The sequence below is a fragment of the Cygnus atratus genome, chromosome 5, assembly GCF_013377495.2.
Source record: "Cygnus atratus isolate AKBS03 ecotype Queensland, Australia chromosome 5, CAtr_DNAZoo_HiC_assembly, whole genome shotgun sequence".
Classification (NCBI taxonomy): Eukaryota; Metazoa; Chordata; class Aves; order Anseriformes; family Anatidae; genus Cygnus; species Cygnus atratus.
The window spans coordinates 2,268,364-2,295,011 of NC_066366.1; the positions used below are offsets into that span (position 1 = coordinate 2,268,364).

At 37.3% G+C, this 26,648-nt stretch overlaps 1 protein-coding gene across 2 annotated transcripts in view; it reads left to right on the forward strand.

Annotated features, from left to right (window-relative positions):
- The window catches only part of DENND5A (DENN domain containing 5A), a 65,032-nt gene that overhangs the window by 33,875 nt on the left and 4,509 nt on the right, over positions 1 to 26,648 (forward strand). The window contains exons 7-23 of one of the 2 annotated variants that reach the window (XM_035550091.2): positions 1,175 to 1,390; positions 2,304 to 2,538; positions 3,038 to 3,188; positions 3,817 to 3,910; positions 6,882 to 7,013; positions 8,221 to 8,373; positions 9,129 to 9,233; positions 11,500 to 11,584; positions 13,014 to 13,098; positions 14,126 to 14,254; positions 18,166 to 18,287; positions 20,250 to 20,395; positions 20,864 to 20,982; positions 22,139 to 22,320; positions 23,372 to 23,454; positions 24,710 to 24,833; positions 25,894 to 26,062. In XM_035550091.2, coding sequence (XP_035405984.1) covers positions 1,175 to 1,390; positions 2,304 to 2,538; positions 3,038 to 3,188; positions 3,817 to 3,910; positions 6,882 to 7,013; positions 8,221 to 8,373; positions 9,129 to 9,233; positions 11,500 to 11,584; positions 13,014 to 13,098; positions 14,126 to 14,254; positions 18,166 to 18,287; positions 20,250 to 20,395; positions 20,864 to 20,982; positions 22,139 to 22,320; positions 23,372 to 23,454; positions 24,710 to 24,833; positions 25,894 to 26,062 — 2,330 coding nt within the window. The remainder of the gene's footprint in view (positions 1 to 1,174; positions 1,391 to 2,303; positions 2,539 to 3,037; positions 3,189 to 3,816; positions 3,911 to 6,881; positions 7,014 to 8,220; positions 8,374 to 9,128; positions 9,234 to 11,499; positions 11,585 to 13,013; positions 13,099 to 14,125; positions 14,255 to 18,165; positions 18,288 to 20,249; positions 20,396 to 20,863; positions 20,983 to 22,138; positions 22,321 to 23,371; positions 23,455 to 24,709; positions 24,834 to 25,893; positions 26,063 to 26,648) is intronic. The other variant, XM_035550090.2, reaches the window with a different exon arrangement.

Sequence of the window (26,648 nt, forward strand, 5' to 3'; positions counted from 1 at the left end):
TTCTAATTCTTGTAAGTTTTTGCATATTCAGGCCTTATCTCTGTGCTCTCTTCCATAATAAAGAACGGTTTGTCCCATTTTATTAGCCTTTGTGTGTTAATGGGGGAGTATAGATTATAGCTGTCAACACTTTTCTCAAACACTTAAAAACTGCATAATACCAAATACCTAATTAATGGGAAATGTATAGATGCCAAGTGCTACTCATGGGATGCAGTTGGAAAAAATGGCTGAACAGCACAGCGCTTTCTTTCTCTTTTAGAGAGTATAGCTGTAAGATGCTTTTTATAGTTGGCCTTGGATTGGTATAACCTAAGTGTTTAAAGAAGTGTGGCGCACTTGCAGCAACTGCATCATTGTGTAGATTTGCGAGTTATAGGTATTGTGCTGGAATATGCATGGAGGTGCCTTAATTAATAAAGACAAGAGTAGCAAGTGTATACTCAAAATAGTGCATGAATGCTTGTCACTTTGATTTTTTTCTAGCTTTCCAGTTCCTATCAAAACCAACGTGAACTGAATATCCAAATCTCATGTTACTGTTTTCATAAATTTTAACTCGTGTTTTCTGAAAAATGCATTTTATTTTATTAGAGATTACTCTGGGCTGTATAGTGATGAACAGTGCATTATGGTGCTGAAGACCTAGGTTGTAGGAAATAGGCTAACAGACATGCACAACTTACTTTGACTGTACATATCTAAATTCATTTGAAAGCTGGTGTGTATTAACCTGTAACAGTGTGTAACATGGACTTGTGTTACACGAGATAGAGATATGTATTGGTTTAATATACATGGATAGCAAAAGTCCTCTACAGAAAACTAAAGGGTAAAAGTTCATCAAGTATATGGCGTATATGGGCATGTATACAGTTGTTATCTGTACATTTTTTAACCTAAAGTATATCCAGTGCATCCAGTTCTAAAATAGGATATGGTTTATTACTGAAGGGATAGCTTTTATAGACAAAGTTTTTTCTATTTTTTTGATGTTGCTGTTTTATTGCAGTGCTTGAAACTGTAAGTAATTTTTTTCTTATTTTCGAAGACTAGAACATTGAATCAGTCGCAGTTGAATGGCAGATTAGGTCTTGTGTGCCCGTAATACCTGAAAAAGCAACAATATACAAATCAACTTTTTTGGTGTGTGTGTGTTTGTTTATTTCCTCAGCTGGAGGTGCGAGAGGAGACCAGTAGCAAAAAGGATCTTAAAATTCAGTGTGATGAAGAAGAATTCAAGGTTTACCAGCTGAATATTCAAATCCGTGAAATTTTTGCCAACCGCTTTACACAAATGTTTGCAGATTATGAAGTATTTGTCATTCAACCCAATCAGGACAAGGAATCTTGGTTTACAAACAGGGAACAGATGCAAAACTTTGATAAAGTAAGTTGTAATAGAAGAAGGCAATTGAAAAACTATAGCAGTATTTATGCCTAAGATTTTGTTCACTGGATCATAAAATGGAAAACAGTACTATCAAAATTGTAATTTCTTCCTTAAGTTTCAGTGTTCCCCCCAAAAGACACATCTTGTATATTATGTGGGAAAAAAAGTTGCATAAACACAGTTGAAGATGTTCTTTTAAAGGATGCTGTAGAAAAATATATACCTTAGAAAGTCTCACTCTATGGTTAACCTCTACATTAGTGTTAAATATTTTTAGTGAAAATTATTCATTTTGTTTTTCTGTTTGTTTTTAACCAGAGGTACTGCTGAATCTGTTCATGAATAAAGCCCTGACACCATGCAGCTCTTAGGTACATGTGTACCAAATACCTCTTTTCAGTGAAATACAGCACCTAGCTCTTCAGAGTTTACTAGTAAACTCTGCACGTTCTTTACTGGAGATCAGATGTTTGTCAGCAGGGTAGTATGTGGATAAAGATTATGTTGGATCACTACATGCTAGAAGGCTAATCAGATTTCCATCAAATCATATGAAAAGATTCTCATCAACTTCATAAGCTTTGAGCCTAGCCGGTAATACCCACACCTGCAGTACTTTTATTGTGGTTTGCTGGGATTCTATTGATTTTTTTGTTTATTCTTTTAGAAAATGAAGGAAATAGTAAAACCACAGCTTAATAATTGTTGTGCTGTATAGTAGGTGATAATTATGAAACTGAAAATTTCTTATTGACTGCCTGTTTTGGAGATAGAACTGGTGTCTGTATTAAAACTAGGCTTTGAATGGTTCTAAAACACCTTAGTACACCCTTAATTAGAAAAATTTGAGATATTTTTGGCTGTATATCTGCAGACCAACAAACATTCTTATTTGCTTACTGTCTTTTAGGCATCATTCTTGTCAGACCAGCCTGAGCCTTACTTGCCTTTCCTCTCAAGATTCCTGGAGACACAAATGTTTGCATCTTTTATTGACAATAAGATTATGTGCCATGATGAAGATGATAAAGACCCTGTTTTGAGAGTATTTGATTCTAGAGTGGACAAAATTAGGCTGCTAAATGTTAGAACACCAACTCTGCGCACATCTATGTATCAAAAATGCACAACCATTGATGAGGCTGGTAAGAATAAGAAGCTCCCTTCTTGGCACCTAAGAAAATACAACTAGTCAATGCTATTTGTTGTAGATATTAAGTTAAAGTTAAGCAACCATTCTCAACACTAAAAAAAAAAAAAAAAGGCAGAAAGAAAAAAGCCAGGGGGAGGGAGTGGAGAGGAAGAGACCAAAAATCTGAGGTATAAATCTTAAGTGAGCAAGCTAAATGTTATATAGGAAGCTGAGATGAAATTCACATAATGAGTAATTGACGTTAACTGTTTTTCTCTATGTGTTGATGTGTAGTAAAAAGTTTGAGCTTAAGAAGATAAACATTTTTCTCCTTAATGCACTCTTTGTTTGATGCTTAATACACTCTTGTACTAGTGTGCCTGTTGAGGTCCATAAGAAACTTTTGCCTCCTCTTAAATTTGAGATCTGCTTTTAGCTGTGGATATGTGATTATACATTAATGTCTGATTAAGATAGGTGTTAAAAAAAATTCAACTTTCTTACTATTTCAGAGAAATCGATTGAATTAAGACTGGCAAAAATAGATCACACTGCAGTCCATCCACACCTGCTGGACATGAAGATTGGACAAGGAAAGTATGAACTTGGATTTTTTCCCAAGCTTCAGTCTGATGTTCTATCTACCGGACCAGCAAGCAACAAGTAAGCAAGCTAGGGCAACAGGTGCTGGATCTTGGTTAGAGCTGTAAGAATAGTACTAAAGCAGAGATACTGCTTTAGTATCAAAAAACAAATTTGAAAACAACTCACTGTTTTCTTTCCTCAAAATGAGAGTAATTCAGAAAAGTGATATATATGGGTTGTATATGGTAGTTTTTGTTCTGTTTTTATTATCTGGAATTCTAGAAAGAAGAAATTTACCTAAGGAGCCCTGTTATAATTGAGGTACTCCTGAGTTACATTGAACTGCTGCTGATATAAAAAGCAGATCTCCTTATTGGTTCTTAGTTAAGAGCTAGCGTATGTTTTAGGGTATCTTCTTATTAAAAACTTGAAGAAAGAGGAAAAAGGTGTAAATTGTAACTGGTTATCGTAAAAGAATGGAAAAATACAAAACAAGCGTATGTGATCTAATTTTCTGAGTTCCTCTGGTTGCCCAAGACTGGCTGCTTCTACAGAGATGCTTTGTGTGTATTTGCAGCTGCGCTTTGTCTGGCAAAATTGATGTTGACATATTCAATATACAATGAGATAGAAACTTATTTTTCCCCCATTACTACTCCTCTTCACCTGGTTATTGACAGTTGCTGAGTAAGTCCTCTGTCTGTAGGTGGACAAAGAGAAATGCTCCTGCACAGTGGAGGCGGAAGGACAGACAAAAGCAACACACGGAGCACCTGCGTCTTGACAATGATCAGCGAGAGGTGAAAACTGTTCAACTCTAGATATCTGATATTTATCTATTTATTTATTGCTTGAATAGTGAATGGTCTGTAACATTTATGTAATGTCTGTAGTTACTTGCAGTCCATCTCTGCTCTCCCTTATTTGTACAAATGAAGTTCTCTGTCCTTAGGAGACCAAAATAACTTGGTTTGTGAATTGGTTTTAACCTTGGTTAGGTTTGTCTGCCTATTTTTAGTCTAAAGCATTAGTTCTTTCATGTGATCTTACAGTGTGTCTTGCATCCAGAACATTTCCCTGTTAAAAATCTTTTTCCTGACTCTGAGCCTGTCGAAGAAGTCATTCACTATGAAAGGGTGAGCCAATGCCATGTTATTGCAGAGTTGCTCTGGAGATCTCTTGCTAGCTTCACTTGGATGTAGTGCATTTATAGAACACAGACCAGCACTGTGTAGAGGTACTAGTTGGGTTTTGGAGCAGCATAGCTGTACTGGTAGGACAGAACTCTGATGCTGAACTGAAAATTTCTCTCACCTGTGCCTCTACAGCTGACATGGTTGGTTTTTTTGTTTTGTTTTTTTTTTTTGTGGTCAAGGCATTTTGAAAGATCGGAGTGATTTGGACTCTTCAGTACAGTTTCTGATTCATACAGTCAGTAAATGTTATGCTGAATGTTGGTATAAGAGTAATTCTGAAAATAATCTGGTTTAAAACGTCAGAATTGATTTGTTCTTAGTAATGCTGAAGCTTTACTTTGCTTAACTGTATGTTCTCCACAGAAGACAGTATTCTCTTGCCCTCTTAAATATTTTCAGAAAAGCTTCGCTTGGAATTTTAATGTAATCATGCATCTGTTAGGATAGTGTTGTCAAGATGAAACATATTTCTTAGTTCAGTTCCATCTTTTATGGTAGTGATGAGTTTAATTGCCTTTCCAGTGTACTTATTTCCAGAACATTATTGTTGGTTTGTGAAGTGAATTGAAGTGTTGTGTCATCCATAACCACGCAACAGAAAAGTGTCTGCATATACTAAGAAGCTACGAGTAATTTCTGGCTTTGACATGCTTCACGTGCTCAGATAATTCAGAAGTGTTTTTTACTTAGAAGTCACAGAAGTGAACAAGAGTTGATTTATAATCTCAGTATTGCTTTTAAAAATTACGATGTTTAGCACATGTAATTTTATGAAATATCAATTAGGTAATTACAAAGACAAAAATCTACCTCTAGCCTCTGTTTGTTTTTTTTCCACTTTGTTTGCTTTTAACTGCATCTTCACGAGTTGGTTATCCTATAGGATTTATTCTGTCACAAGGCAAATAATTTCTGAGGAATAAAAATTGCAAATACATGTTCAAATGAGAGTACCAACTGCCAGATTAATCTGTGCTGCTCCTATTTGTGCAGGGCTTTATGCTGTACCTTGTTGATTACATAGTACTGTTTGGATGCTGACCCCTTTCCCAGGTGACTCAGACTTTCCTATTAAATCTGAAAGAAAGGGGAGGGAGCCCTTTGAGATGAATGCTGCATCAGGCTAAGCAGGAGGCAGTGGTTTGAAAATGTAATGTTGTGAGTTTTAGACAAATTGAAGCTTTGGGACAGTCAACAAAAATCTGTGACATTGAGGCTTAGTGGCTTCTAAATTGCAGGTATTGCACAGTGGAGGTCAGAGTTCACACCAATCCAATGATTAAACATCATCTTTTTCTTTTTTCCTTTCAGCTTCATTACTTATTTGCTTTTATGTTGATTGTTTGGGAGTTCCGCATTGTATTATGTGTTCACTCTTCTCTTTTTCTGTTTTGCATGCTTGCTTTTATTACTTCATGTATACTTACACTTTCACTTTACATGGTCTGTTTGACTTTTTGCTACCAACTTGTCCTGCCAGCAGCTGGACTTTTCCATGCCAGAGCTTCAGTTGCAGTTATGTTTAGGCTGGGACCAGCATGATTGGCCCTTCATGCCCTCTATAAAATCTGTGTCAGAACGTTATCTGGTATGTTTAATGCACAATATGACTGTAATCATAGTTCTGGATATAGATGCATAGTTTATATCATAGCTCTTTAGTGCAAGGCTGATGGAAAAGATGCATTTTTTCCTCCTTGGAAAGATTACATCTTGTTTGATAATTCTGTCTGTAAGATATTAATAAGTTACTATATTAACATTAATGTTACTATGTTAATGTTAATACGTTATAAGAGTAATAAGTTACTTACTAATCTGAAATATGTACTAATGTTGAGCTTTAGCTCCTGTACTAATTTATTGCTTATTCACAACTAGCTATGCTCCAACCAATCTGTGCTCACATGGTTTTCAAAACATTTGTCAAATTGTCTCTGGGGTGAAAACAGTGACAACTACTTGATGGTAGTAATAGGAGCAGAATAGCTTTCAAATAAGGTCCAGGAGATCATTTTGCTCTAAAATGTAGATGATTCACAGCTGAAAGCTGTCAGTAACATTTTGCAGCTGCTTCCTGAAAGACAATGGAGGCTGGGCAAGAAACAAGAGACTTGCAGAAATGATTATGGGTCTCAGATGTTGCCAAGGTCCGGGCTCGAGTTTTTATGCAGTCCATATGTAGACCACAGGCTGCCATTTGAAGTCTTGGTCTAGGTAACTCATACACACATGCATTTTATATTGAAAAAAATAACAAGACTATTCTCAGTTTTTGAGGGATTAACTAAATCTATGCATCTAACTATCCTTGTCATTTTGGATTGTGTTTTTGTTATTTAGTAATGTGTGTTCTAATATTAGCTAAATAATGTAAATGGGGATTTGATCTTCAGTGAAATAATACATTAACAGTCCATGCCCAATATTATGCTGGATATAAAGAGGGGACTCTTGAAAGAGATTGTGGTCCTTTCTTCCTCGTTGCATTGAGAGCTGTTGGTAAAGATACCTTTACCTCTTTTCTCTTGGCAAATTAGTCTCACTTGCGTTTTTATTTTCTGTCCCAATACAGAAGTATATCCAAGAAGCTAGGAATCTGGGCAGCACTATTCGGCAGCCCAAGCTATCTAACCTCTCTCCATCAGTAATTGCACAAACAAACTGGAAGTTTGTAGAAGGATTGTTGAAGGAATGCCGAAATAAGGTAATTCAGAGAATATTTCTGTTCTCTTGTACTTCATATTCATCCTTTGTGGACCGTGTTGTGGCCAATACATGTGAACCCCTGCTCTTCTGCCCTGTGTCTCTGCTTTATCTATATAACCAGCTTGTTGGCATAATAGTGAGAAATTCATGAAGAGAGAACGTATTCAGAAATTCTGCCAGGAGTGGAAATTGTATCATGTGATCTTATAATAGATGAAAAATGATAGACTGAATATTTTGATGGGTCTTACTGCTGCCTATATCTATTTTAGCATATTTCATTTATCACTGAGACTATACTATTTCAACAAGAGAGAATATTCCAAAATAGGAATTTGTCATGAAAACACAGAGCTGTGTTGCAGGGTCTTGCTGCTTGGCCATTAATTTGTCAAACTGTGGCTTGCTCTTCTGTTTATTCAGATTAGCATGTGGAGGTTTATATGTGCCCATTTGCAAGGCCCTTGTTAGAAAGATGGAGGGGGCTGTAAAGCAATCAAACCCAGTGTAGCCGTGACTTGTAAAAACAAGGATAAAAGAAATGCAGTCCTGCTCAAGTTTCAGAGATATTATGTATGCTCAGTTATTCTGCCAAATCATTGCTGTTCTGTCCTTCCTTGTTTGTTCTTCCTTGTTTGTTCTTTCCAGGAGAAGCAGTTTCTCTGGAAGTTTCTCTGCTTCTCCTGGAAAGAGTCCAGCAGAGGGCCACAAAGATGGTACGGGGGCCGGGAGCATCTTCCCTATGAGGAAAGGCTGAGAGACCTGGGTCTGTTCAGCCTTGAGAAGAAAAGACTGAGTGGGGATCTTATTAATGTTTACAAATATCTTAAGTGTGGGAGACAGAGGGATTTGGCCAACCTCTTTTCAGTGGTTTGTGGGGACAGGACAAGGGGCAATGGCCACAAAATGGAGCACAGGAAGTTCCGCACCAACATGCGAAAGAACTTCTTCACAGTGAGGGTGACGGAGCAGTGGAACAGGCTGCCCAGGGAGGTCGTGGAGTCTCCTTCTCTGGAGATATTCAAGGCCCGTCTGGACGCCTACCTGGACAACCTGCTCTAAGGATCCTGCTTTGTCAGGGGGGTTGGACCCGACGATCTCTTGAGGTCCCTTCCAACCCCTACAATTCTGATTCTTCAAAAAGTCTGAATGATCTTAGAAGTCCGTGTGGAAAGAACTAACTCTTTTGCTTTGTCCTTTTTAAGACCAAGAGGATGTTGGTTGAAAAAATGGGGCGAGAAGCTGTGGAGCTGGGTCATGGTGAAGTGAATATCACAGGTGTAGAAGAGAATACCTTGATAGCCAGTCTGTGTGACCTCTTAGAAAGGATATGGAGCCATGGTCTGCAAGTCAAACAGGTGAGGAGCAGATATTCCTGCATGTTACAGAGCATACTTCCATAAAGTCACATTTTGCTATTCTTCCTTCTGCTTTCAGAGGATACCTAGTGTGTGCACATAGATGTGTTAAATACTTGCACACAACCCCCAGCATTTTTTATGTCAGTTAATGCCTCCCTGTCTGTCTCCACTTTTTGCTCTGGGGTGGGTGCAAATGCACACACAGATTTGTTCCACAGATTACTTTTTGAACACTTTCTTTCCATTTAACCAAGGTTTTTGTGTTTGTTTTTCAGTTCTGTTTTTTAATAGAATGATAAATAAGTCTTTGATTTTTTTTAATATTTTTGTTACTTAAATTACATCGGATTTAATACAGTGTATGTTAAATGTGGTGTCAGTGGAATATGGTATGGGGAATTTTTTTCATGAAGGGTAATTTAATTTTTAAAAGTAAAACCCTTGCTATTTTGTTTCTTTCAGAATTATGTAGGGATAGTTAAGTGTTGCTTGTGGGATTAGGTGGAGTTTTAAGGTTTTTATTCTTTCCTCATTTGTGCAAAAGAATAACAAGGAAACTGAGGATTGTAACTTTTTTTTTAAAGAATCTGCAGAATAAATGTATGTAATCCAAACAACTGTAATTCAGTATCTGTCCCCAGCACTCAAACACCAGTGTTTAAATCTGCTCCCCTTCAAACTTTATAGCAGTAGTTTCTCTATGTGAAGATTTATCATGTGATTCTCTCCCTTCCCTCTTGTATATCACTTAGGATAGAAGCTGTACTGCTTTCGTCTTAGAAGACAGAGCATCAGTATACTCTGCTTCAACTCAGATTTGGGCCTTTCAGACCACCAGACGGCCAACCCTACATAAGGTTAATGCTTTGGATTGATTGCAGATGTTGGCAAACAGTGCTGAATGGTGGAATAAATAGAGTGGTGGAATATAATAGAGGCCTGATGGAGGAAGTGCTGTGCATCTAATACTATGATCCACAGTAAAACTGCACTACTAATTCTCTGTGTACTCTGGCCTTTATTAAATATGCAAAAGCCTGCTGTTTTACACATCGATTTTATTTTATTTTTCAATAATGAGCCAAGGAAGACTCTACGTTCTCAATTGACCGTAGTAATGAATATGGTTTTCCTTCCACCGGTCCTTGCTTTTACCTGTTTCCTGCTGATGAGCCCTGATAGTCCAACATTAGCTGACCTACCAATTCTTCCACATGCAAAGTGAATCTGCACCTTCCTTTGCCCAAAGCAATGCAGGCGAGTTGTAGAATGTAGGGTCTGATGACCAAAGTAGTCTGAACTTTCAGAAGGCCTTTGTTGTTCCCTTGCCTGTCTCGCTGCTTTCTTTAGGCTGTCGTCTTTTCCCTTTTAGAAATAGTTTGTGTCCTCATTGCTACTTGAAGTTAGAGCAGAGTAACATGATGGTAAAGGAAGTGGGCAGATATCTACTGCATGAGTTCTTACATTCATCGTGATCGTTGGCATATATTTGCTGCAAGATTCTTTGTTTGCTGCTATCTGTGATCTTTTGCAGTTCTCTTTGCCATGGCAGCAAGATGCTGAACACTAGACAGTGCATGTGTGTGTATGTTTATTCAGAGAAATACTGTTTTCTATGTAACCATTCCCCGGTTGATGTTTTCATGTTCTCTTTATATGTTTTTGTAAGACTCACAATTTTGGCTTCCCATGTTGGATCTGTCAGGTATTGAGGCATTGGGCTTTTCTGAAATTTTTTTAATACCTTCACCACAAATTATTTTCAATAAATTTGTCAACACAGATATAAAAGACACTTTGTGCTTTGTCTTCTGGAGACAAGCTGTTTCATTTGGTATAGATACGATGTCTTGGAATGAGCCATCATGACTGTTAGTGAGCTGTAGAATAGAATTGATTAGAGATGTTTAAATATATTTTTTAAAATTTTTTGACTTCCAGAGTTGAACTGTAATTACTGCACTTCAGGAAGGTACTTACATGATTTTAGATGTGACATCAATAGTACTGAATTGACAGCTCTTGCTTTACAGTCATGGTTTCTTTCTGCACGAAGTTGTAACTAAAATTCTGGCTTTATAATATGACTGGTCTTATGAAATGCAGAATTGCTAGATTTTTACTGGGATTTCCAGTTAATGTAATAATTTAGGAAGATAATAGGTAATAGTAATTGATTTTCATTGTAAATCATTTCAATTAATGTGCTGGAGAGACCCTACTCAATTAATGCTGCCTTCTGTGGCTTTGCTAGTCTTTGATTTATCATGCAGAATATTTTAAGATGAAACCAAGAATCTTTTAATTTGCCAATGAAATATTTCCTGCCTTCTTTTTTCAAGTCACCTGAGGTTTAAGAAAGAAACAAAATGAGCGAGATGCACCTTTTTAACATTATCTGACAGATTAATCTTGACCTAAATACTGCATCCCAAACTTAACTTTAAAGTTGTTTCTATAATGTGTAGAACTAAAGTATTCTTGCTGACAAGCTTTTGTTGTCCTACTTGTGTTTTAATTTTTACCTTACCGTGTTTGTAATTATCCAGGTCCTTTACCTGATGAAATTGAGGGAAATCTTTTGAGTTTCTGCAAATTGACAGCATGCATCTATAGCCCTGAATTACCCTGAAGGGAACAGATACGCAAGACTTGGTCTGGGTGTGAGATGGTTTACCCAGGCTGGTTCTGTGCATCTTGCCAGCTTGCTGCTGGAGAGACAGGGAGGGAAATGCGTAGGAAAGATGACAGTCTCAGTCTGAGAACTTTGCTTATGCATAATGTTTTACAAGGAATTTAAATGTTTTCTTGTCAAGTTGATGAACAATCATGTTGATGAAGCTTGGCTGACTTTTCCAGATTACTGGAATCATTAGATTGTAGTAGTTTTTGACTTTGCTTTATTTTCTCATCCTCTTTACAGCTCCCGAGCAACTGAAACTTGTCTCTTTTTTTTTTTTTAAATTAACGACTTCGTAGGAGAAACATATTTGAAGCAAGCTTGTTTTTGTTGTTATGGCTGATACATTCTATGATGATTTAAGCCTTTTTATTCAGCTCATAGTTATATCTTCTGAATCGGGATACTGTATTTTGTAGTAACTAATATGTTTTTAATTCTAGGGAAAGTCTGCTTTGTGGTCTCATCTGCTACATTACCTTGAAAACAGACAGAGAAGAACTACATCAGGCAGCTTCAGTAGCTCAGGTAAGATTAGCTTCTACTGGAAGATGATGAACATACAAACAAAACAGCTGAGTAAAAGCTGCCTGCTGATTTGCACCAAGTAAAGATTGTTTCCTTAGAAATAGCCCTTCATAAAATATAACCAAATTGAGCATTCGATTTGCTATGGAATTAATATGGACCTGATTTATTGTCTCAATATGTTTTGTGGAAAATTAACTTGTTTGTGATTGCAGTAGTCAGATACCAGAAATATCTGATGTTTCAAAGACAGACTTTAAAATGGGTTTGCTCCAACATAAAATCTTCCTTATAACCTATAGTCATATGGCTTCATGACTGACAAAGCCTACCAAGTCATAGATGGGGCTGGGGGAATGCATGTAAGCACACAAAATTGTGTTGTACATCCTGAAATTTACATTGTTTCTTTAAAAAAAAAAAAAAAAAAAAAGAGGGAGGGAGGGCAGCCAAACGGTAGTCGTAACTGTTTTTTAAAAAAGTAATTTAAAAATGCAAAAATCGCTTAAGAAATGCATTGTATTTTTGACATAGCAAATGTTGTAGTAAAAGTAATATTGCACATAAGATCCATTGATAATGTTTTCAAAATTATTAATGTAGTTTTTAAATGCTACTTTTTGTGTCAGATGGGTATATATATGATATAATTTTGTAGACAGAACATTGTGGTTTTTTCTTTAAATTGTATTTAAGTTGCTATAAGCAAATTGCTTAGCATGACTAAAACTTACGAGGCCTTGTACATGTTAAAGTCTCCTGAATGTCACTTGGTCCTATGCACAGGGTTTTTTGCATATCTGATGGAAGATTGTGCCTGTCTTAGGCTTTCTGACTTGGGACTCAGGGCAGGGGACTGTATTTAATATATGATTTGATTCTAGAGTGAAATTTGAAAGATAAGAATAATAATGTTGCTTAAACTGCAAATTAAGACGATGTTACAGGAGTGTGCGGAGTGGTAGACTAGTTGAACATATGGTTGTGGTGTACAGAGTAAAATGTTGAACACTGTTTTCTAATGTCAGTTTGACCATGAAATAAAATAGGGTAGACATTAGAAAATAATACTTGATTAGTATATGTCTTAAGCCATTTGATGTCATACCAATTTCAGCTGAATTTAAGCTCATTAATATATTAATGCTCACTGTGTGCTGATCTGCATAACCATCTGTGTAGCGTATCATATTTTCATGTCATTGGAAATGGAAATATGCCACAATATCTTTGCAAAGCCATGACTCACCAAAACAGCAAGAGTGCAGTAGGGTTCATTACTTGTATGAGTCTTTTAAAATAAATAAAATAAAAATTTAATCACCCCTTTCTACATGCAAGTTGGTGTTAATTTACCTTCTTCTTATATTGATTTTTAAAATCTTTAGATGGTTTTCACTAACAGAAAATTCTGTCCTTCTGGATCTAGGAATACTTCTTGATTCAGAAAGGAGAAAGTCAGATACCAGTCCAGCCATGTCACCTCTTAGAATCTCTCTCGTCCAGGATATGAGGTGAGCTTGAATTATTAAAACCAACACACCAAAAACCCCATGAGAGTTGCTTGCATATTTATTTTTGTGTAGAATGTGTACCATACAGGATGCATGCATTTCATACACCAAGAGGGGGATGTGGGGAGGGAACTTGCTGAACCATTTTAAAGTATGTAGTGCAACCTTTTCACTGACTTTTACAGAAACATATTTCATACTGAGGAGATTTTACATTGTCACAGCTACTAGTTTATAGAAATACACTGATGCAATTTTCATCTTTTTGTAGTATTTTGTATTGTTTTATTTCCACAGAAGTGTGGGTGTAGCATATGTATTTTCCTAGTCATTTCCAAGTTGGTTGTATAATTCTGAGCTGTGTTGCTTTTCAGTGAAGAAAGAAGTGTAAAGAACTTGTTTAATATAAGCAATGATTTTGTCTAACGTAGTTTTAGTAGTGCGAATAAACTATAAGTGTAACTTCTGCTAGATGCCCTTTCTTCAGTACATAAAAACAAAAAACGCAGAACTTAAAATCCCTTCAAAATGAATTTATTCTTTCCTCTTTTGTCCTTCCCAAAATCTATTTTTTTTCAGTACGAAGGAGTGAATTGAGGATTTTCAAGGGTCACGCTTGTCCTTTCAGAGCATACCGTTTGCATCTTGTACATTAGAAAAGCTACTATTGAACACTGAAAATATAGTATGTAAAAAATAGTATGTAATTTTCCAAAGCATTCAGCCATAAATATTGCAGAATAGTTCCAGAATGCTTCTTAAATCATGTGAAGCAATGGGCCTGCTTTAGAATTTTATAAAAGGGTACTGCGTTGCAGATTCTTCTTTTTCAGGCTCCTATTTTTTTCCAGCTAGATATGCAAGGAATTTAGCTACTGTTGAATATTAAGGTGACCATGTCTCTCTTTCCAGTAGTTTGTGTGATATTTTGCATTTGTGGCAAAATCCCTTCTTCAGCCTAGCTTGGTTTGAAAGAGCTATCATGCTTTGAAAATAATGTGTGGTGTCTTTTGTTTTGTTCTTTCAGGCACATCCAGAACATCAGTGAGATCAAAACAGATGTTGGCAAGGCCAGAGCCTGGGTTCGTCTCTCTATGGAAAAGAAGTTGCTGTCTAGGCATCTAAAGCAGCTGCTTTCAGACCATGAGCTCACAAAGTAAGATGGTTTATCTTGGGCAAAGCTTTTAATAATTAACCTTGTTTAGTTGTTTGACTTAAAAACAACAAGAAAAAAATCTATGATTTCATTTGCTTAGTATTATGCAAAAAAAAAAGAAACAAACTAGCCTTCCAACCATGTCTCTGTACCTGTGTATGAGCTAGTTCAGAATCACAGAACGTCTGAGCTTGGAAGTGACCTTCAGGGATCATCTAGTCCAACTCCCCTGCTCAAGCAGAGTCACCTAGAGCATGTTACACACGAAAAATAGTTGTGTTATTATGATTTACTTCTGGGGTTCTTCAGATACAGAATCAATTCTGTCAGCAGTAGACTTTCTTCAGTTTTGAGTTGAGAATTTCGTCAATTGCTAGGGATTAAATCAAATAGGTCTTAGGTCCAAACTCAACTACTTTGAGTTAAGCTTTTTATCTCAGTGCCCTCTCTGTAACTATTTTGTTTTCCTTAGATTTTCTGTTTTCACAGTGCATGGCAAAGTGCAGCTTAGATCCTAGTTGCAGTTCTGTCACAATATGAAGAGTGTAGAGTTAGATCCAGATGTTCTTCTGTGGTTCTGGTTAGTATGACTCAGAATGTGACTGTTCCTTAGCTTCTCAATTCTGTTTCCACATCTGAGACATGTTTGTTGATTACATTCTCCTAGCCCCTTTCGGTGCAATGTAAAATAGTGTAGATGCAATCAGCTTCTGGTGTGCTTCAGGAGAGTAAATGAATGGTGTACACCATGAAGGTGGCTAGGAAGGCTGTGTTGATCAGTTCTTGCGTCTCAATGTGGGGTAATAAGCTTAAGATGAGATCTGGTAACATCTTCTGAAATCTTCCATCTAAATCTGCCAGAGCATGGCTGTCGACATTGCTAAATCAAACTGTCTCGCAGGTTCATTTCTCTTCTTGTACACACTAAAGTCTTTGCATTTATATCGTGCTTAAGAACATGAAGTGAATTGGTTTCATAATAGTCAAATATCTGCTATGATGATCCATTTTTTGTTTCTATTACTTCTAACCATTTCAAAATGCACAACTTTCAATTCCTTTGATTATATATGAAATCATACAACATTTATGGAAAGGCCCAAGCATTAAGACCCAAAACACTATTTAAAGAGCATTTGATGCTGCTATAGGAAGAAAATAAGAGAAGTATCTGATGTACAGAGTTTGGGGTGGGGTGGGGAATGGACTTAGAGAGCGTTCCAAATTCTGCTGGCTTAAACTCTGTCAAATCTGTGCTAGTGCTTCTTAAATATGCATATTTGAAAGGCAAAAAGAGAAATGCTCAACACAAGGGCCTATGTTCTTATAATGGCAATGTCCAGAGCACATGCACTTTGTATTATTTGTAAATATAAATATTTTTTTAAACAATTGCACAAACCAAAGTACAGGCCATATTTAATACAAATTACGTAATTTCAGGAACACCAGTCTGAGGTTTATTTAGTATAGCCTGTTGAGTTAAAAAAAAAAAAAAAAAAAAAAAAAAAGTATTGCTAATAAGTCTGGGCATACTGTCTGTTGTGTGGAAATCATGGGTTCTCGTGTTTGTTCAATCAAACTTTTTTTAGTAGCAAGTGTAAAGCTAGTAATTAGCTTTAATTGAAGACTTCTTTCTGGAGACAACCTAACCTATGCTGTCTCTTCTTCCTCTTCCTTTACTTTTCTCCTACCAAGATCACCATGCCACAAACGTCTTTGCCCAGAACCTTGACTGCTAACTATTTGAGGTTTACCTTGTTTTGAATTATGCTGGACTTTCTGATAAAGCTGTAGCCTTCCTCTTTTCTTTCCAACAGTGTGCAAGGAAAAGCTGAAGGACACAGTGAGGACAAGTAGTAAAGCTTCCTCTGTCTCTAAATTAAGTGAATTAACAGTCTATTTCAGGTTGAATTTGGCAGTGCTCATCCCATGCAAAACAAATGTGGGGGGGGGCGGGGGGGGGAGGGAAAAAAAAACTCTCAGCACTAGCTAATGCACTGTTCATCTATCAGACAGATTGTGGTTCTCCAGCACAGAGTAAGAAAAGAGCAAAAGTATGTTTAGAATGAAAGTGACAAGCAAAGGAGCAACTTGAATAGAGATTACACTGATTCTTTGTAATCCTGTGTCCTTTGCACTGTGTATTTAGTTATCCAATTTAAGGGTATTCTAGATGGTTTGGATTAAGTGTTTTCCATTTTTTGTTTTTAGAGGAAGCAGTGCCAAGTTGAGGAAGGTGCTAAGAGTATGTAACTTCTGTCATTTTGCATTTACCATGATGGAGGGTTGTTCTGTTTTGAATCAACTGGTTGCTAGTTATTTTATTTAACTAATTCTCTTCATTTGGCATTTGCTAAAAATTAGAGGAGAAATAAAACAGGTTTCTTTCTAGTTTGTGGAGGGACTAGAGTTAGAGAACAGAAGGAAATCATTTAGTTTCATTCTGAGACCTTATGTGCACAAGTAAACTGAGAAATCTTTTATTTTGGAAAGACAGGATAGCACGTACCATTGTGGATAGGCTAAGTACGTGCTTCAGATTGTTCAAACAAAACACAGACGTGGTGACCCATGAGACGTTTTTGGACTTGCTAACCCTCGTGGCTATAGGCAGGCTATGATGATTTAAGACTCAGTATCTTTACTTCCACTGAATATTTCTCTGGCGTTACTGTTTTTTATGTAAGTGAGAATGTGTTTGCGCACATGAGTTAGTTATATTGATTCGTTTTGCAGACTTCTGGCTTGTAAACTACTTGCTGACTTTTTTGTAATTGATATCCGGAATTGAGGAAAGTTGTCAGGATGCCCTCCTGGCAGGAACAACTATCCATTGCTCTGTCAGTATTTCTAATACCTAATTCATGCATTCATGATGTTTTGAGTATTTCCTCTAGTCTCAGTTGGATTTTGATGCATCTTGGCATACTCTTTAATGATAATTCACCAATACTAGTATTATTTATTGGTTGCATAATTAACCAAAATGGTGGTGGTCTCTACGTGCAAGTGAGAAACTTTAAGGGTATTTTCCAGTCAAAATTTTTGTTTGAAATGTATTGTAAAATCTCATCAAGGTTTCACAGTTGCAGGTCTTGCAGTGTTAATTTTCTTAATGTGCTTGAGTTATGTATATAAGATTATTTCCCTTTAGAGTACGTTTTTCTGCGTAGAACCTCCACTAGGGAGGGAAGGCTACTGAGATACATCTTTTCATATTTCCACGTAAAAGAAGTTGCAGTTTTGTCTGGTGCTACAGTCCTTGTAAAGAATTTTCAGCCCAGGAGAAGGGGAGGAGCAGGAGTTCACGTCACCTCTATGTGCATGTGAATTTGGTTATCTCAGGAGCTGTGTGCTGTAAATATTGAAGCTATTTCCTAGCTTAACATGTGGGTTCCTGAAGACCCTGGGATATCACTTATAACCTAATACAAGTAGATAACCTCAGTGCTTGCCCTAGTATCCTTTGAAGAGAGTCTTCCAACTGTCCAGTGTCGTGTGTACTGAATGACTGTCCCCTGACACCATCTGCTGAGAACTAGCTTGTGAGGACTCTCTTTACTGCAGTTCTAGCGTTTCACATTGCCAAAAAAGGTCAGATTTTTTTTCCTGAGGAAGTACAAAAGTCCTTCTTCCTTTTTTGAGGAATTAGACCGAAAGACCACCTTAAACCTTGCTTTCAAGTGACGGAAAGTGGTGTGAAATATTGGACTGATGCACTTGGAGACTTCAGACTTACAATGTCTACATATCTTGGCACATTAAATACTGTTGGCTCCACTAGCATCACTTGTCATTTTTAATTGCTTGCACATTCTTCGTAGTTTACCTAATAAATATGCATAATAAAAAACATTTCACTGAAAGCATCTTGTTACTATGACAGATTATTTGTTTTACTTTGTCAGAAAACTCTACAAGCGTTATGCATTCCTCCGCTGTGATGACGAGAAAGAACAATTCTTATATCATCTCCTGTCATTCAACGCTGTTGATTACTTCTGCTTTACCAATGTTTTCACAACAATCTGTAAGTATTTACTTTCCCTGGAACTCTGATCTCCAGATCTGGTTGAGTACTTATCCAAATTTCTAAACAATGCTAAGCAATGTTCTTTTGTGTAGCTGTTCTGCTTTCTTTCTGGTATCCATCTGTGTATGCTGTATCACTGTTTCTATAATCTTTTCTGGTGGGTAGTAGTGTTCTCCCCATGTGTCACTAAAGACATTTGTTTCTAACTTGCTAAGATACAGGCAGCTTTAATCCTTTTAGATGTGGAAAAGTACTCAATAGAAAATTTTGTGGTGGACTTCTGTGCACCATACAAAAAACAGTGTGGATTGTACGTTTTCAAGGTAAGAATATTAGTTCGTTGCATAGTAGGAATTAAAAAAGAAAACAAAATACCTTTCCTCTTTTCATCCTCAGCCTAGCTTGCCACATGCTTGTCTCTGAGTTTGGGATAACTAGTCAAATGCCTGCTGAGGGCTGCACCAGAACTCTGCAATGCATTCAAGTGCTTTTTTTTTCTTTTTCTTTTTTTTAAAGACTTCCTGTAGATCTTTTTTAGCTGTTATTGCTGACACTTTAATGTATTACAGAGTTCTCATGCACTTTTTGCATGCCTGCTGTCACAGGACTTCACTGGTAAGGTATAAGAGAAGACTTCAGCAGCGCTGAAATTGGGGTTGGAGGTAGGTGAAGGGATCCTTCTAGCCCCATGGTAAGAGCTATTCTTGCTGTTATGTTATGATTCCTATTTTTGTGTCTTAAAGACAAAGCAAACAGAGATCTAAGTGAAATACATCTTGGACTTGTGGACAAGATCTGGACGAGGTTCGGGTCTGGTCTGCTGGATGCTTTTGTCATTTTAAGACTATAAGCACATAAAATAAAAAGGGAAGCATTTTGATTCATTCTTAAATGCCACAAGCATCAAGCTTCTAAGAAAATCCAACTACCAAATGCTTTCTTGAGGGAACTGAAAGCTGAGGAGACATTGAGGGAGAAATGTATTAAATACCTTAGCTGATAAGTACTAATTGTAACCCATTTATGAATGATAAAGAAAGGTAAGTTGCCAAGAAACACAATGACCACTTAGATAATTGCATTTTGTTATAGAAGTAGTTTGGTTAATAGATGGCCATGTATGAGATCCTAGATGATGGAAGAACATATGTATTTCCATCTGCCTTCTGAGTCAAAGAAGGGGCTTTAATTCAGGTGGTATATTGAGTTAGGCACTGGTAGACCAGGGAACCAGAAAACATTTGAGAATGCATGTGTTGCCAGTTAAAGGGGAGGAAAAAGTTGTTTATTCTTTTTAAAATCAAACCATCTTAGCATAATTAAGACCAGCACGGTACAGAGGAACTTGCAGTATTGTTATGTATTTTCACTGAAAGTGTTTAGCCACTGTAATGAATACTCCTGCAAGCAAGCCGTGCAAATAAAGGCTTTGGTTACTAGCCAAGTGGGAATTAGTGTTGTGTAGTGTGTATGTATGCACACACAAAAACAGGCAGTTTTTATTTGAGCACTGAGTTGCATGCTGAGCTACAACCTAGTCCTGGATACACGGATACTGTCCATACTTCCTTGTCACTAAGCTGGGGACAAATAACTATCTTCGTCATACGTTTTGAGACTGGAAAATGAAAAACGATTGTATCCATATGGAGACATTGTCCAATCCGTGTTTCTTCTGTCATTTGATGGTATTTTGCTATCAGCTGTACTTCTTAATGACTCTTAATGTGTTCATTTCCTGATTGTCAGTAAGTGTTTAGTAAGCAAGTGCTTGTATGATTAAACAGGAACTCTTACATTTGTGTGTTGTGTGGTGTTTTTTTGTTTTGTTTTTTACATTTCATGGTAGTGCAGGATTGTTATGGATTACTAGTATATCTTTTTCTCTTCTGTTCATTAAAAAGATTACATTATTATCCTTTTTCACTTTTGAAGTGTTATTTCTTCTTGTGTTTGCAGTGATACCATACCATATATTGATTGTTCCTAGCAAGAAACTTGGTGGTTCAATGTTTACAGCCAATCCTTGGATTTGTATCTCAGGAGAACTGGGTGAAACAGGAGTCCTGCAGATTCCCAGGAACATACTAGAAATGACTTTTGAGGTTTGTATCAATTGAGACAAGAATAGTTCAGGTGTTTTTTCATTCAGTTCTAAATTCTCCCCTTGCAGTACCATCTTGTAGTACATTTTGTATCTGTGGTCTGTGTGGTTACTCACAAATACTCCTGTGTCTGTACATTACCAAGTTTAATCCATATTTAATACTGTGCACAGCAAAATCATTGACAAATCCTTAGTGCATTGACAGATAAGACTTACAAAAAAATAAAATTTGTCTTGCTCTCTCTGTTGATCAAAACAGTATTAAGAAAAAAAACAACAAAAAAACCCACAAAGCAACAGCAAACAGAAACAAATAAAGCAACCTACCCCTAAAAAGCCCAGAATGGGTCATTCAGTCAGAAGAGGAGCACCACACTTCTGATGACCTATGTCAGCATTTTCTCCAAGAGTTTACTTGTCCTCTCTCCTACTGTTTACACTGACAAATTCTTTGTTTAATTTGCAGTGCCAGAACCTGGGAAAACTGACCACAGTGCAAATAGGACATGATAACTCAGGGCTGTATGCCAAATGGCTAGTTGAATATGTTATGGTCAGAAATGAAGTAACAGGGCATACTTACAAGTAAGTATCATCCTGACATTTCGTGTTGGATAAGTAGAATTTATGCAGGAAGCCACCATAAGAGGGCTTGTTTGCTTAGGAAGGTCTTACCTCCTGGGACTCTGCCTTCAGGTAGCAGCATCTGTAGACACAGAAAGGTCATTTGGCTTCTGGCATTAAATAAGTCATGATTCTTACAAAATTAAACAGTTTTCAGTTTGCAAATGCTCACGTCTACCTTCCAAATATTGGTGGAGAAGATGAGTTCCTTGTTACACATCTTTAAAAGAATCTGCCTTGAGCCCCAGGCAGAAACAGCAAGTTAGCTTGCTGCTTACCAAACATTGGTGATGTTTTATATTACGGCTGAGTGCTCTGTTAGAGAAGTTTGAACACAAGCTTGAATACAAGGGCTAATGAGTGTTAGAAACCTGTATTTGCACGGTGAAAGTAAAGGAAGAAGATTTACAGTAGGAATTAATTTGTGTTAAGTACAGCATGGTTTAATGCCTTGTCCTTTGTTTAGAGAAACTTTTGTACTCATTTTGATGAGAAACTGGTGGGTAAGTCCACTCAGTTATTTATGCAAGCTTACTTGTAATTAAATGAAGAGGCAAGATGCTATTTTCGGATGCTATTCAGTTTTCTGATTGAGTTAGTTAAACTGACACCAGCATTGGTTCACAGAAAGTGGTAATGAGCAAATGAACACGTATTTTCTAGTACCCAACTTAATATCCCAATTTCAATGTAAGTGTTGGTGTTTTGGTATTTAAGTAATTTATTTAGTGGTGTTTTTTGTGTGTGTTGACTCACCAGCTATGTAAAGTATTCAATGAAAGTGTAGTTCATTGTGGGTCTTTCCCTTCTACGTTTCTTCTCTCTACAGCCCTCAAATCATGCACTACGTGTAGGACACAAGGCAAAATCTGCCAGTTTGCTTTGTAGATTGTCTAGTGTGACATTTAAGGCAAACCTGGAGCTGAAAAGCTGTTTTACTTTTGCTCCCTCTGCTGGCAAAACCACATCCAAGAATTTGTTCATTAGTTAGAGTGAAGTATTTGTAATAAATATAGTAGCAGAATTTGGATTTTTTGCAACTGCAGTTGAAAGTTTTTAGCATGGAATTGAATCTGGGTTGAAAGACTTGATCCAAATATCTGCTTTATGTTCTCAGGTTTCCCTGTGGAAGGTGGCTTGGAAAGGGAATGGATGATGGCAGCTTAGAAAGGATCCTGGTGGGAGAGTTGCTGACTTCCAACACTGAGGTTGATGAGCGGCAGTGTCGAACCCCTCCTTTGCAGCAGTCACCAAGCATGATCAGAAGATTTGTCACTATATCACCAAACAATAAGCCAAGTGAGTGGTGGGGATTGTCTTATAAGGTTTTACATCATTATTTGTGGAAAGCTGCTTGCAAACAGCAGTTGGAGATTTTCCTGTATTTTAAAATCTGTCCTAGTTTCAGTTAGGACAGAGTTAATTTTCCTCCTAGTAGCTGGTAGGGTGCTATGTTTTGGATTAGGATGAGAAGAGTGCTCATAACATGCTGATGTTCTAATTGTTGCAGAGCAGTGCATAGCATCCTAACTACATAGCATCCTACCAACTACTAGGAGGAAAATTAACTCTGTCCTAACTGAAACTAGAACAAAATCACAGCTTGGAGAGGACCTGTGAAGCTCACTTAGCTCAACTCCCTGCTCAGAATCCAGCTAACTTCTGAGTTAGAACAGGTTGTTAAGGTTTGTATCTACTCAAATTCTGAAAGTCTCCAAAGGCGGAAGGAAGATGTCTCTGGGCTTCTGCTCCAGTGCTTAGCTATCCTACTATTTTTTTCTGTTTCCTTGTCCTTCCTTTGTGAAATGAGTACTGTGGAAGAAGACAGAAATTTGTTGTCCTGCCCTTCATAGATGAAAACGCCTGCTAGTGGTTTCTGGTCATGGATGTTAGTTTTCTATTGAGATCACTGTTCTATGATTATCCTATTCCTGATCAGTCAAGTGGTTATTGTGCTCCCAAGCATCCTTGGGTTTACAGGAAACTATCACAGGATGTATTTCCAAGATGCCCGGATTTGGTGGTCGTAATCGAGGAATATATCCTTTTCTTATCTTTGGGCTTGGGTCTGCAAAATCATGTAATTATGTAAATACCCTTTCTATTTGTTGTTGTGTTGAAACATCACAGTTATAAGAGGAAAAACAAACCATCTCCAATTCTACCTCCTCCACAGTTAGTAAAAGTAGACTTGGATTTCTATTGCCAATAATCCATCACCTTTTCACTAACAGCATAAATTATATTGGTTTGTATGCCTCTTCTCTTTTGTGATATGCCTTATCCCTCATGCACAGATACAATTTTTAAAGCATTTACAAAGTGATTGGAAGTATTTTGTATTTTTCAGAGTTAAATACTGGTCAGATACAGGAAGCTATTGGTGAAGCTGTCAATGGTATTGTCAAGCATTTCCACAAGCCAGAGAAAGAGGTGAGGACTTATGTTGTCTGTGTAGTGGCACTCCTGTCTTAAAACTCACATTAGTAAGTGTTGGAGAATACATAACAGAAAAGTTTGAACTTGAAGGAACAGCCATCTGTGTCTGAAAATTCCTTAAGTAAGTAGAGCAAAAATGAGATATGGAGACTAAGTCATTGAAATAGTAAATTGTCAAGTACCTCCTTTTTGCTGCTAACTGGAGCATTCAGTTAGATTTAAATCTCATGTTGTGGTATTTGAAATTGTGAGCGAAATTCTGCCCAAGATTCTAGCTGTACCTCTTTCAGCAATGTTGCTTCCTGTTCAGTTTGTTCTGGATTAACTGCTGTTCTATCTTCATTGAATAGTAGTAAGGGGTTTTTATGTCTGTTTTGCACTACCTTGGCCACTTTTAATATGAAAACCAATAGAGTGTTTAAAAACAAACAAAGACCAAAGCAAAGCAGAAATGTTCTCAAAGACTCAGTTACAATTCTGAGTTATATATATAATCACCTTAGCTGGCACAGCAGTTGCTTCCTGAAACAAGCTTAAGAAGTGTGCCTTTCTCCAAGTGTCGAAGTCCAGCCTTTGTGAGAAAGAGTGGTATGGAGCAGTGCTGCCTACTATATGGATATCCCTTGAAAGTCGTTAGTTTTATTTTTTACCAATTGGTCTTCCCATTCTTTCTGCGTCTACCTTTCCTAAATTCAGGTAGCATGGCAATTTCATATTCAGTCTAATTCTGATTGCTGAGCATACTTACACAGTAATCCCAAATGGCCATGCGTTGGTTTTGCAGAACAGAATTTACCCCAGTCATCTAAAGAAGAATTGTTATTCTTTCCCTAATTTTTACATTGCAAAAATTGCATTGTGTTTTTCTTGAAAGTCTGAGGTACTTGTTACAGTGGATCTGTGAATTACTTCATAAAAAAAGGAAAACATTAGCTTCCTGTGCAGTGGTCATTATCGTAGGTAAAACCTGCTCACAATCTTGATCTTGAACTTTTTGTGGCTTCATTTGATGATGGCGAGGCCCAGAGATTGCTTTCTTCAGCCTCATTCTTAAGGATATCAACAAATTTTTGAATGCTAAGGACTTATGAGAAGTGGGTCATCCTGTCTGGGGTCACTGACTGGCAGTATACTGTAACTCTGGGCATCTGTTTACTTAAAACCTGGTTTAATAAATACATATGATACTTTTTGTGTCTTAACTACCAAACTGAGATAAATGCTTGTGCTTTCTGTGTGTGTTTGGCAGAGAGGTAGTCTGACGCTCTTGCTGTGTGGAGAAAGTGGACTTGTTTCAGCTCTTGAACAAGTGTTTCAGCATGGATTTAAATCACCCAGGCTCTTCAAAAATGTCTTTATTTGGGACTTTTTAGGTAAGTGTGATGAAAACATAACAGAGCCTGTTTGTGTCTTTGAAACATATCCATCTGTGTTCCTTATCATTGCCACTGTGTCTCAGCTGGTGTGAACAAAATACTTGTCAGAGGCATCTCAGCAGCTGAAATGCTTTAAGAGCTCTTATGTCCTCATATTGTTGAAAGAAAAGAGCATCTGTCTTGTGCCAGAGTTGACACTGTACTTGCACAGTAATTGGACTGTGTCCTTCTAGTAGCAGTGGTGTAAAATTCCCTAGTGTGGAAGTTTTTAAATAAGGTGGTGAGTTGGCATATGGCAACCTTGTTCTTAATTCAGCATTATGAAAGCAATAAATCGTGCTTTTAAGAGGTTGAGTTGCCTTATAAAGCACAAAAAGTGGATCTAGTGCTATTGGTACTTACTGGACATTGTAATAAGGGGTTTATAAGCATACATTTTTCAAACCATGCTCTATTTCCTTTGTCACAGAGCTGAATAAGTCGACTGAATACACAAAGAAATACACAAAAAATACACAGAAGAAAATACACAAGAAGTGCACAGAAAATGAGTTACTTTTAATAGTGTTTCTGTGTTTTGAATAGGTGTTTCAACATAATTCTTGACCTTATTTTGCCATATTACTGTAGCATGTCAAAGTTAGTTAGATACTAAAACCACTTTAGCACTGCTCAGGGGAAAGGAAGTGGAATTCCAGTTTTACACAGGGGGAACAACTAAAGTGACAAAAAAAAAAAAAAAAAGCCTAGACATAATCACCTAGGAAACTCATGGACAAGCTTTGAATCTAGGCCTTTCAACTTTAATTGTACCCTGAACGAACAACTAAATGACTTTGTGCTGATTTGCTATTTCTCAGATATGGGCATCATATAGCCTTGTGGATTTGTGTGCGAACTTATGGGGAAAGCATTACACAGTGAGGTATTTTTAAATTTAATCATCTAAATTTGAAGGTCATTGTGCCTAATACTTTATTACAAGCACTGGAGCACAGTATTTCAGCTATTTTAGGATTGCTATTACACTGAAACTTATCTTCTGCTATTCTTTAAGAAAAAGCACAAACATATTATGAGACCCTTGAGCAGAATGAAATGGTCCCAGAAGAGAACTGGCAGACAAGGGCCAGGAATTTCTGTCGCTTTATCACTGCTATCAACAACACACCTAGAAACATTGGAAAGGATGGCAAGTTTCAGATGCTGGTGTGTCTTGGAGCCAGGTATAAAGGAACTTTTTTATTAATACTCTTTTAATAAAATGAAAAGTATGTTGCATGTTAGTAAGATAAAGCCACACAGCTGCTGGGTTTTGCAGTTTGGTTGTTACTTACAAAGTTCTTTGATGTAACCAAAGAAGAATCAAGTGAAGGAGGCACTGACCAAGTTCCAAGGTATTTGAATTATGGGGAAACTAAGATATGCAGTTGCATATCTTAGAGCGGAGCAACTGAATCATGAGAGAATGGTACTAGGCTTGTGTGAATAGCCTCCCTCTCCTAGCTAGCAGGGTTGGAAGATAGAAGCAGAAAACCATCAGTCATCGAGGCCTCTTCAGCTCTTGGCTGGGTGAAATCCCACCCTCCAACTACTCGTTGCAGTAGATGAGTAGGAGAGAAACCAGGACTATTTAGGAAGCCTCTTGACTCCAAGGCAGTGGAGCAGGTCAGTGACACCGGGCCTTCCTGGGACTTCCAGGCCTCCTGGGAGCCATATGTTTTGATGTGAGGGTGAAAAGCCTAGAAATGCTTCTCTTGCATGAGGATGTGCCCTACTTAAACAAGTGCCACAGACAGTTGGTTCCCCTTG